The sequence below is a fragment of the Diadema setosum genome, chromosome 9 (assembly GCF_964275005.1).
Source record: "Diadema setosum chromosome 9, eeDiaSeto1, whole genome shotgun sequence".
NCBI classification, from domain to species: domain Eukaryota; kingdom Metazoa; phylum Echinodermata; class Echinoidea; order Diadematoida; family Diadematidae; genus Diadema; species Diadema setosum.
This window is the reverse complement of record NC_092693.1, coordinates 5,340,965-5,353,520: the sequence shown is the minus strand read 5'-3', so window position 1 is coordinate 5,353,520 and position 12,556 is coordinate 5,340,965. Positions and strand designations below refer to the sequence as shown.

The 12,556-nt window shown below is 37.9% G+C and overlaps 1 protein-coding gene across 1 annotated transcript in view; it reads right to left on the bottom strand.

The window, feature by feature from the left end:
• Positions 1–9,521, bottom strand: part of LOC140232773 (uncharacterized) — a 29,266-nt gene extending 19,745 nt beyond the window's left edge. The window contains exons 1-5 of the mRNA XM_072312888.1: positions 9,321–9,521; positions 6,277–6,504; positions 5,060–5,166; positions 3,885–3,976; positions 2,640–2,669 (exon numbers count right to left, since the gene is read on the bottom strand). Of these exons, the coding sequence (XP_072168989.1) occupies positions 2,640–2,669; positions 3,885–3,976; positions 5,060–5,166; positions 6,277–6,504; positions 9,321–9,521 (658 nt within the window). The remainder of the gene's footprint in view (positions 1–2,639; positions 2,670–3,884; positions 3,977–5,059; positions 5,167–6,276; positions 6,505–9,320) is intronic.
• Positions 9,522–12,556: the final 3,035 nt, after the last annotated feature.

The window sequence follows — 12,556 nt, the reverse complement described above, 5'->3', positions numbered from 1 at the left end:
GTAATGGAATTCAAATTCTAGGCATATATGCGCATGCTTTGTTCATATGAGTTGCCCTTAGTAGCCAGAAAGCTTCGCGAATTATTTGCCGCACCTAGCATCAACTACTGGTAGGTGAATGCCTGCCTACAATAGGGGACTTAAAGGGACATTCCATACGATTTTCATAATTTCACATCACGTAGCACATAAATCGACAACTCCATGTATAGATTTGTGGGATTAATTGTGGTTCTTGAGCAGAGAAACAATACTTTGAAAAATCTTAAACAAATTACACTGAATAAGGATGATGACATAGGAGGTTCACATATTTCAGAAATGTAGCAGCGTAATTCAATTACAATACCGCTTGCTTGCGAGTTCACCTGTGTATAATCTATACATGCCTTTTTCTTTTGTTCTGGTTCCTTGAGCCCCAACTCATGCATTCTTATGGTGACTCTGCCATGTCATCATCCTTGTTCATTGCAATTTGTTCTAGATTTTGAAAATGTTCTTATTCTTCATCCCAATTATCACAAACTCTGAAACTCTGTCCTCAGTATAACTAATTTATAGTTGTTCAAATGTAAAAATCTGAAAATCATCAGGAGGTCTCCTTTAATTGGACGGAACAGATGATTATAGTGCGTATCAAATAGAGGGTAATCCAATTTTAGAGGGCTATCATTTCATAATTGTCAGCTATGGAGAGCACGATGTTGGTTGTTTGGAAAGATGAACTCTTCCTCTTTCCATTGGTGGCTAATTATGTAGACAAACGTCATGCATGACTGAGCATACGATGAATTACACTTTTTTTCAAGTTTGTGTGTTATTGTGAAGGAACAATGTACTAGTATGTCTCTGCATGGATGATTTCTGAAAAATGTTATTAAAGGGAACGTAAACCCCAAAAGCGATGTGGATTGAGTGAAAGTAGTAACATTAGTAGAACACATCAGTGAAAGTTTGAGAAAAATCGGGCAATCGATGCAAAAGTTATGAATTTTTAAAGTTTTGATGTTGGAACTGCTTGGTAAGGAGGCTACTAGAGGTTATGATGTACGAGTGGACTACAATATAAGGAAAATATAAAGGGAATTCAATAAAAAAAAATCATTTTTCATGAAAATTACACATTCCATCAACTTGATACTGACATATGTAAGGGGTAGCAATTATTTCCCCTGCTTTCTGAAAGCGGTTAGTGAAGTACTCTTAATCATCTTGCTAGAAAAGTAAATTTTTGTTGAATTCCTTTTAAATTTTCTTTATATTGTTGTCCACTCATACGTCATAACCTCTAGTAGTCTCCTCATCCAGCGGTTCCAACACCAAAACTGTAAAAATTCATAACTTTTGCATCGATTGTTGGATTTTCCTCAAACTTTCACGGATGTGTTCTACTAATGTTAATGTTTTCACTCAATCCACGTTGCTCTTTGGGTTTGCGTTCCCTTTAAGGTTTGAAACATGGATGCCACGACAACTTTTTTGTAATGCACAACAGAGTAATACTACTACTACTAATAATAATAACAACAATAATGGTAATGATAATAATAATGATGATAATAATAATAATAATAATATAATAATAATAACAATAATAATAATAATAATAATAAGGTCTTATTTACCCAGGGTAGCCTATTCAGTGTTGCAACAGCTCTACCAGAGGGCCCTGCTATTATTATTACTCTAGCATTGCCAGATACCCATTTATACACCTGAGTCGAGAGGGACATAAAGTGGGTAAAAACATCTTGTCCAAGGACGTAAGCACTGGGCGGGATTCGAACTCAGGTCCTCCGATCAGGAGTCGGGAGTCTTATCCACTAATCCACTATGCCACTACTAGTATGCCACTATGCCACTCTGTTATCATTATGGCAGCTACGCAGTACAAGTGATTGTTATCATTGTTTATCATTATTTAATATCATTATTATCGTCATTATCAGACGATGGTATATACATCCCCATCTCTGTTCAATTGACTTTCGAGGCTTATTTCCTGTGCAATTATATCTCCGTCCTTATCTATCGGAAAATTAAAACTGACATTAAAACACAGGTTCAATATTTGTCAGAAATTAGGATCAAGCATAAGTTCATTAGTCTTAATAATAAAGGCCCCATTCATGTTTAATTTCTGGCATAAGATTTGACAACATGTGGTATATAATGACTAATCGATATACATCTACCCACTTATCTGCCAGACTTGGCTTCCGTCAATAGTGTCGTTCCTTCTGTAGTTGTTGTTTGTGACTGGCAAACGTGTAATCGTTATTACTAAGTAAAGGGGTGATGTTAATACCCCTTCTGTCTTCTTTCGTTGTCTGTTTCTTTTCTACTTAGTCTAGTTGACTAGATAAAATAGATCCCTTGGCACGTGCTTGACGTGTTTATAACCTAACCGAGTCGAAATCTTCATAGCAATGAAGCGTATAGATAGCAAGGGCGGATCCAGGGAGGACCGCAACCGGCGCACGCCCCCCCCCCCTTTATTTTTTGTTGAAACAAAAGAAATAAAAAGAAAAAGATGGGGGGAGGGGTGCGTGCGCCCCCCTTTAATTTTGTAAACACGCACCCTCTTTACGGAATTCCTGGATCCGCCCCTGGATAGGGCAAATCAACTCTATACTCACCACAGGGCTCGGAGTGCTCAGAACATGGTCCTGTATAGTTGAAAAACAATACACGACATTCCGTTTCTGTCACTTACATGCTTGGTCAATATTGATCTCTTGCTTACACAAGAAAAAGTCATCATGGTTACTTAGTAGGCTTGCTAAGGGCGAAAAAAAAAGGGTGATCGCTGCATTTTATAGTACAAATGTCCTATTTGGCACACATATTCCTCTGTACAATTGGAATTTTTTCATCTAAAGAGACAATCTGTATCTATGCAAATAAGCTCTAATTTGCATAATTTATGCAAAAATACATAGAAAAATTATTTAAAAATATATGTGCATCCAGCGGAAATGCCTAATTTGGTAACAATTCCTGCAAAAATTGATTTCATACCTATGTAAATAAACCAAAAAAAAAAAGCATAATTATGCAAGTTATTGTGCAAAAATCTGCATTTTTCAAAGAATAGCATAACATCACCTCCTGCCGGGAACTGAACATAAATGTTAAAAAACAAACAAAAAAACAAACACACACACACACACACACACACACAACCCCCACCCCCCCCCCCCCCCAAAAAAAAGCTGTAGTCTAATCATACCTCCGTTCCTGTGACGTTCTTATTCCTTCCATCAAATTCAAATTTTTGTGTGTGTGTCTTTTCTACCTCATCAGTGACTACTTTGTCTTCCATTTTTTTTTGTATTTTGTTTTGATTTGTTTTATATGTTTTTAGTGAATGCTTTCGAATTGTATATATCGATGCTCACACATGCAGTGTTGTGTTATTACGCAAAAACTGGATCAGACGTCTTTATTTGTGCTGATATCAAGAACTATTGATTTGTTTGATGTGCTCTCACTGAGGAGTGCGAGAATCACAATGTCATTGTTCTTTTGACGAATAAAATCTGGAAATTCAAACGAAGAATATGACATATTCTAAATTTCAGCATAAATCTCAGCATCACTGGAAAGAGCGTTCAGTGAAATTAAAACAAAAGAACCTGAATTGTGCTTGAAGGGAAGTAAAAGCATTCACATCCATTAATTCTTATTGTTAATCTCGATTGCCTCTGACACAGGGCATCCTTAATTCACTAAAGATTTATATTTAAGCTAAAAAGATGAACAGACAAAATAGGGAAATGTCACAAACATACCTTAACTGTACTACAGTAGGTATATGTATGGAAAATGGAAAAAAAAAGAAGAAAAAGATGGGAAAAAAGGGGGAGGTGAAAAAAACTTACTACATTGATTATTGAAGCACTGGCCACTGCCGGTTGAGCATTCCGAGCAGCTAAGACCAGTTAGATACGGGCGTTGACCCACAAAATTTCCCCTGCCACAGACACAACATGATAATTTTGCATTTGATCAATCACCCTTCTGCAGGAATTACAGTTCTTACAAAACACAATGCAATTCACCGAAAGTGACAGATAAAGACATACTATCAAGACAAAAAAAAAAAGCAAAAAGAAATCTCATTCATGCAGAGATAAGTACACAAATTGTATCAGTATAATGGATTTTCTATACTTATGAATTATTGAAAGTGCATTTCGTCCTATATATTGTTACAATATTTCCGAATTCATTCAGGAGACATTGACGATCGTGACAGTGCTGACGGATATGCAGTAATATACAGATATACGAGCTAAGTAGTCAGCTTGGGTCAAAGTTCAAAGTCTTTAAGTCGGACATGGGCGAATTAAATCAGCCATATTCAGAGAATGTGTGATCCATGTGGTGCATGTGGTAACGAAAAAATGAGCTCTAGCATAATTGGTGTTTTCAGTGGTTTAGTTAATATTTTCGTATGCGTGGTATTTTACGGGAGAACACCAAGAATGAAGATTCAGTATTCATGAATAATATGAATAAAACACACACTGACGTGCAAATTGTTTAAGAAAAAAAATATCTTATCCTAAGACACAATCGATCTTATCACCTGACTCTTAAAGAGAGTCATTCTTAGGAGAAGCTAATTGATGGAAATGAATATCAAGTCAAAGTGCACGGTTACAAAAGAGGAAAATGCCTGTTTGAGTACCGGGTACATATTAATCTTCCTATAATCAATATAGATATGTAAACTCTGTAACATTATAATCGGTCGATTTGTCCCTCATATCTAAATCATCCTTCATCCGATGAAATAAAGACATCGAACCGTTAGGACATCCAGGGCCCTGTTACATAAAAACATGTTCCAAATCAAACATAGGTCAGAAAATCAGTCATAAGTCAGATATATCAACCATTCAACATTTAGTGTTCAGAGACTTAGGCTTGATTTTCCGACTTCCATTCTGTTAGCTCTCTACTTCACATGCAACAGAGCCTAGCGTCAATAGTGACAGACACAGTACGCAAGTGCGATGGACGTAGCACAACTCTTCGAACTAATACCTACGCTGGACCGTAGTTGCACGTAATCATGTAGGCATTCGGGACGAACCCCACCAAGTTTGCGCAGAGTGTGCGTCCACATCCAACAGCATATGATTCAGCCCACACCACCTGGGTCGGGAAGGGTGGATATATAGATCATAACCGTTGTAGCCTGTGATTGTGATGATGCGTATTATAATATCCGCAAACTCTACACTCCTGAGCGTGTTTTGTTTGTTTGTTTGTTTTGTTTTATATTCAACCAGGCTTCATACCTAAGCACAGTCGACGAAGAATTCATTTCGTTGATCTTCACTGTTACACTAGGCACATGATGTTAAGTATTACAGTCAGTCAAAGCTCATATTATTCATCGCAAAGATATGTATTTGCAGTGTATTCCTAGAATAAGATACACGGATGCACTTTCGGATTTTGTAAACTTCGGATTTTGTAAACTTTGCATTTATCCTCTCTTGCATCCATGTATATCTACGTATACGCATACTAATAGTTTGATGATGAGCAAAACAAAATGGGGAGAAATGATGACTAGTTTACACGGGGTAGAGTAAAAATAGGGGGAAAATGTGTTCCACAGATGGGAGATTTAAATGTCACTTGCTTGGAAGAAGAATCTATTACATGAATATGTATTCACTACAAGGCCTTCTGCTACAGAGGACTCCGTTAGTCTCCATGTTTCCCCTTCCCTTGATCCTCTTTTTCTTCTCGTGAGTGAGAAAAATAATAAATGACTATCTTTGCCTCATTTTACGAAAGGGGGAAGAAGGAGTAGAAAAAAAAAATCTGTGCCTCTCTGGACGAATATTACGCTTGACAACTACAGAAATGTGTCACCCACTTACAGTAAGATACTATGGTAAGACAGTGGTAATTGTTTGTATAGATCATTCAGATAAGAACTGTCGGAATCATCAGATATAGATACAGACCCAAACACACACACACACACACACACACACACACACTCACACACATTTTCTTTGTTTGTAGATAGTGTGCATTAGATGTTATTTATTACATAATACAATTTCCAACATTATATTTTGCTTACGTTGCATTCACTGAAAATTCTGAAACAGCATAATTAAGCATCTATAATTTCACACTCACGCACACACACACACACACACACACACACACACACACGGGAAGATATCGACTGAAATGATGTTCAGAAAGGACTGAAATTCATCCGAAAGGGAACATGCTTACCTGGGTGTAATGACCACATACCGCCGAACACTGATTAGACTCGTAATTGTAGTCGGTTACCTCGTTGTACCAAGCCTGCGTGGCGCCCGTGCCGTCATCGTAAAGCGTGCCCGCCCAGAGATTCTGGCCCACGGGATCGAACGGGGAGATGTTTGTAGGGTTGCCGTGTTCGTATACGCATCCGTCCGACCATTGCTGAGCCATGGTTGCCAGAGAATCATCCCAAACCTGAAAGTTTTAGTCATTACCGTCTCCATGTTATCAACACTTCATAAACATTGAACAGAACAGGACTTCGATACACCATGAAGATTATGCAATTTTTGTTCCTGACTACCCTGGAATTCGAGCCCGCATAAAAACAAAAAAATTCATCATCCAGCACACCCACACACCGTCCCGTTTTATGGTTTGTTTTTTTCCCCTCTGTGTTACTTCTTTTCATGCGTTCTTTACCGTTAAACTGAGCTGGAATATTATAAATCATCTTTTTTCCCTCTCGCTAGCACTCCCGGAAACGCCTATTTGTTGATAGGGGAAAAACTGGTCACAATTAAATTTATCATCGCCAAAACAGACGAACCGACCTGGCAAAAGTTTCTGGACTGGCTTTCATTCCATCAACCAACTAACTTCATCATAATGACACTTTGACATGTAGCCATTATACCACGGGCATTGCTTGTAACAATTAACTGCTACCGTCTTTATATGCTGTAATAGTTCATCTTGCAATTAATGACCATAACAATCATAGAGTCTAGCACCACCAAGCTTATATTTATAGAACGATTCCAATAAAGCGAGGGAATCTAATTGGACACAAAGTGTTTCTTCGCTGTGAAATGTTTGTAATACAGATATTTTTTTTCAAAGACTGAAACTTCATAATAATTCATAAACCACGTTTAGTTCCCTTTCCTATTTTCATGGTACATATGGTTATAAGCAATACCAAAATTAACTCCACATCATTGCAACATCTGGGTCAGAAACTTTGATGTGTTTTCCTAGAAAATGATCCCCACTTCGGAGAAAAAAATAGAAATCATCAAAGAAAGAAAGATAGTGAGATAGATAGAGAGAGAGAGAGAGAGAGAGAGAGGTAGAGAAAGAACGGGAGAATTGTAAACCAAATTATGACTGAGATAGATAGTAGATGACTTGTGAGTTAAGACACAAACAGAATCTTTGGGGAAAATATTTTCTATATGTTTTTAAATTAGTGCATAGAAATTTAGTCGACCTGAACCTTTTTTTGTTCCTTCCGGTCAGTGGACATTGTAAAAAATCAGGACAACAAATTTTTCTTGTGAACAATGAATGATGTGCAAGCCTATACTTGTTTGTTTAGGTAATGGAACTCACTGACCTCAACTATTTCCATTGGATCGTTGTAGCGTGGAGCAAAAAACACCACGACGCTAGATAAATATTGCTTTCGATCAGTAGTCCCCTCTAATGGAAATTTTTATTTTCATGAAGTACAAAACGTTATATGATTTCATTTCATTGCACTATATCTTTTCCCTGATTGTAAGAACTATGTATTTGCAAATGTACAGGATATGCTGTAATCATACTTCGTTGGAAATGGAAATGGAATAAATGAAGTTAAATATTCAAATAAAACTGCACTGTAAGATAATACATTTACAGCCTTGACCTTCATAGGTAGTGTATTTCAATTCCATCAAGACATAGTAAGCTAAAGCACGTTAAGAAATAGAATCACATTTAAATCGTATGCATATTTCCAAGCAGACATTTGCACAATAATGAGCTGTGCAGATATTATACTCTTATTTGAGATTTCATCGGTATCTTATTGAACACGAACCAAATTCATCTATGTTATTATCAGAGTAATGTTTAAATGTATTAAATGACTGACGAATCATTGCATTTTTGGCGTTAAGCATTAAACTCTAGTGTCCAATTATTTTTCCCACGAAAATGAGTAATGAAATCGGATTCTATTGGGATTCGAACCAGAGACCTCCGGATCGCGAGACCAGTACTCTTACTGACTGAGCTTTGGAAAGCCCTACGTATAGGTACGCCATTTGTCCATAGCACTCCTGAATCTTCATTGCTTGTGTGGTCAGAAGCTATATAGTTGTAAAGGGCCCCATTTTTTCTCTCTCTTCTCTCTTTAAAACACAACAACAGCAGAAGCTCTGAAGTATATGACATAAACCCAAAATTTAACATTCGAAAATTCAATTGAGATTTTGGCGGAAGAAAGGCACTTTCTCGAAATATTATTGGTCATGTTCACATTGTCACCATGGTTCTGATAAAGACAAAAAAATTACATACATTATTCATCGAAGCAGATGTGTTTCTTATTTTTCCATTCCCTTCGATGAACAAAAAAGTACTGCTGCCCAAAATGTACTCTTCTGACAATTTCCTTGGACGGCATTATTCTATCGGGTTTTTTTTTTCGTTGTTGTTGTTCTATGAAAGGATTGGTAATTGCATTTTTGTTCCTTCATTTTTTAGTAGAAAAAAGTGCAGGTTAAAAGCAAACCTGAATTACTTGGTTGAACCTTAATGCACATACCCTATGACAATTCATTCTTTTTGTTGGGGTAAGGTATGTCATGAACGCTCACCAATGGAAATGCACAAAGGAAGAATACAGTCTGTGGGTAATCTGGAAAGCACAATACTATTCATGTGTAGTTGTTTGTGGCAGGCACCTTTGTGTTTTAGACATTCAAGCTAATGTGTTTCAAATAAAGAGCAGGGGGCCAGGCTGCGTATCAGTCACATAAGGTCTCTTGTTTAGAAGATCCTACTATGATAACGTGACCTTACCCCGCCCTACCTTATGGATCATAAACCAAGAGTGCCTGCTGAGATGAAGTTACCTCCCCCCCCCCCCCCCGGAAAAAAAAAAAAGATCTACTGCCATTCATCATATACCTCGGATGGAACGGATAAAGTAATTTTCCGTCTTCGTTCTTATGAAGTACAGGCAAGAAACAAAAGTCCGTAACATACAGCCGGACAGGCAATTACACATTATAGCCTACCATGTAACGCATGTTGGATGCCTCTGGTGAAACACCGCTCCGGAGCTGATTGTGTAAGTCGAGTATTCCCATTCTCTCCTCAGCACTAAACGGCGTAGGCGATCTCTTCGAGCGATGTCCGCGGAGTGCGGGATCCACCTCTGCAGACGCCAGGACGCCCATGCAGATGCAGAGAGCGATGATGAATCTTGCGCGATGCATTCTGCTAGCTTATTGGTACATCTGCATCAAACTATGAAATCATCCGTAGTCGACTCTGTGCACTTTGCCGCCACCATCCGACATTTACGAACCGGACAAATAAAGTTGGCTTTCTTGAAGGAAACTGGTTGCAAATCTCCAAGTTATAATCTCATAACGTTGAGTGGAGCCACTGAAATCAGCAAATCGTGCGAACTATAGTACTCGTGCAACACTGGCGACTCCCTGCGACGTTTTTGTTTGATAACCGCATGAAGATTGCCTTATGCAGTTGGAATCCGTCAACCAAAACTGCAATCATATATTATATAAAAGGCAAAATCAAAAGGCGCTTTCATGCGTGATTTCTTCCGTGAGGAGTTCATCAAGTTTGTGCCTCTAACGGCTGACATGATTATTATTCTTTGTGTGTGCTCGGTAATATAGTGGGTGGTTATTGCTTCAAAGAATCACGGATTCACGCATTGGAGAGAGAACTTGGAAATTAAACTTTGTGTTATGTGGCTGAGTCAAATTTATCGCTTTTGCAGACTTTGCAACTACTAAACCGTCTACCTCCGAGGGCCACACCAAATTACTAGATCAGACACGAGTAGAGATGATTTTAACTACAGATGGGACATCTCGCTGCAATCTCTGACGCACCTCTAACATAAGTAGAATCATAATTTATACAATACTTTAAATTAATTTATCCTAACAGGTTGTAGATGCATATTGCCCTTCATGGAAGTAAAGTAACACCGATTATTCCGTGTCTGAGTAATAGCCTTAATAATAAATCACGGGTATACATATACTCGGGTGAGACTCAAGGCGAACCCCAGACCTCATGATTCGACAGGCGTCTTATCCACTAGACTTCCGCCTAAGAGCCACACCTGATGATTCTTATCCATTATAGCAAAAGGTACTGCGCATTTTATGCAAATTAATGAACCTTGATTTTTTTTCCCTATTGCAACTGATTGATGAATAGCCCTCCCATGACTTAAATGTAAATACACACCAATTATTAATCAAAGTCTCAGTAGTAGTCATGATAAAAGATCAAGGAGATATAGAAACTAACTCGAATGGAACTCGAACCTACAAACTTCTGAATACTAGACATGCAGGAGTCATATCCACTATAAACCAGTGATGGTTCTAACCCCTATTTCGTGGGTCCGAGTACCTCAGAGAGTGTGTGCCCGTGCTTTTTTTTAAACATAACTCAACTGAGCTCATTGAACAATCGATGATTATGTACGTGGTGAAGGGCAATCAATCAATCAATCAATCAATCAATCAATCAATCAATCAATCAATCAATCAATCAATCAATCAATCAATCAATCAATCAATCAATCAATCAATCAACCAGGTGTAATCAACACATCTCGAAGCAAGAATCACGAATATGCATTAAGAGCTGGCATATTCATGCTTTTATAAGAAGGTATATGCTGCGAGTGACGTATAAAAAAGCCCTATATCCATGTTTGCGGACACATACAAGAATGGCTTTCCGTAAGTATTCTCCTGCCTTTTGTATACACATGGCTATGTTCAGCTGCTTAGTACCCTCCCCAAAGTCTATGTTTCATGTCTGATCTGGGCCCTGTTCCATTAAAAGATGCAATCAAACATGCATTAGGAAAGTAAACATAGGTATCAGCTAATCAGAATTATGTATTCAGAATTATGTATTCAGAGACTTCATGCTTTTTTTTCCCGACTTATGCTTGATCTGAACTGTACAGTTAATGTAATAGGGTCCAGGGCCCTCTTGCAAAAAAAAAGATGCAATCAAACATAAGTAAGAAAAATCAAACATAACTCAGGTATCAGCCAATCTGAACTGACTATTCAAAGGCTTATGTTTGATTTTCTTTAACTTTTATACAATAGTTAGTGCCAAGATGTAATATGTCCACTGTCAATATTATACATTGTCGCTAGGGAAAGCCAGTAAGTCAATCAAGCGCAATAACCAAGCGCATTTATAATTCACAGCGCACGGGTTTTAAACAATGCACTCATATTCGGGTAGATCTGGTGGCAAAGAAATAGATTTCCGCTCCATGTACATTCGTGAGAATAATTCTCCTTCTCATGTTCTGTATATATATATGTATGTATGTATGTATGTATGTGCGTGAAACTGAGTAATACAAACGAGATATTGTTCACATCCAGTGCCAACGGATCGTTTATTTTTACTTGTCACTGTATAATATTGTACTTACACAACGTGTTTTGTTTGTAGATTTTGTTTATTCATCCTTAGAGGGAAGGAGACAAGGTTGGTGTGTTCATGCTTTCCAGTTGACAAGTGAACCAAACAATTACACACAACGTACTCCCACAATTTCACACGTATTGATCCTGTCAGTAAATACAGGTCACCATGGTGTGTATCATCGTACTGGGATGATTATGAGGTGCAGGCATGAACAGTGTACGTTAAAACATTTAATGCGATGGCATATTATGTACAGTGCTGAATAAAAAGTGTATAGCTTACTTGTTTAGATGCCCATGATATGTAAAGTAGGTGAAAATGTTGCACCTTTAACCTTAATCCTAAACGTTAGAGGAGAGGTGCAATAATTCATGGGATGGTCGCGGTCAGGTAGGCCGTTCCACAGCATTGCAGTGTCTGATTAAAAAAATAAAAAAAAAGACAACAACAACCAAATCTTCTCTGATATGTTATGGTGCGTACGGAACATTCAGCATCTAGATCAAGGGAGTGGACGGTATGGGAAGGTAGGGCGTTGGACGCGATATCTACAAGGCAATTCATGATACAACACATCGTGTCAACTCTGCTTGAAATCTGCAGTTCTGGGAGTGTGCACCAGGACATTGTGTGAAGCGGACATAACGATGTCAGTTAGTAAAAATGATCCTATATAATGCTGGCATAATATACTCCGGGATTGATCTCTATTGGACATGCGTAGATGCTTCTTTAGAGAAAGGCTCTATGGTAGAGTTGACTTTCTTGGTAATTGCTTGGTGTGATAATTCCAACAACTGAGCTACGA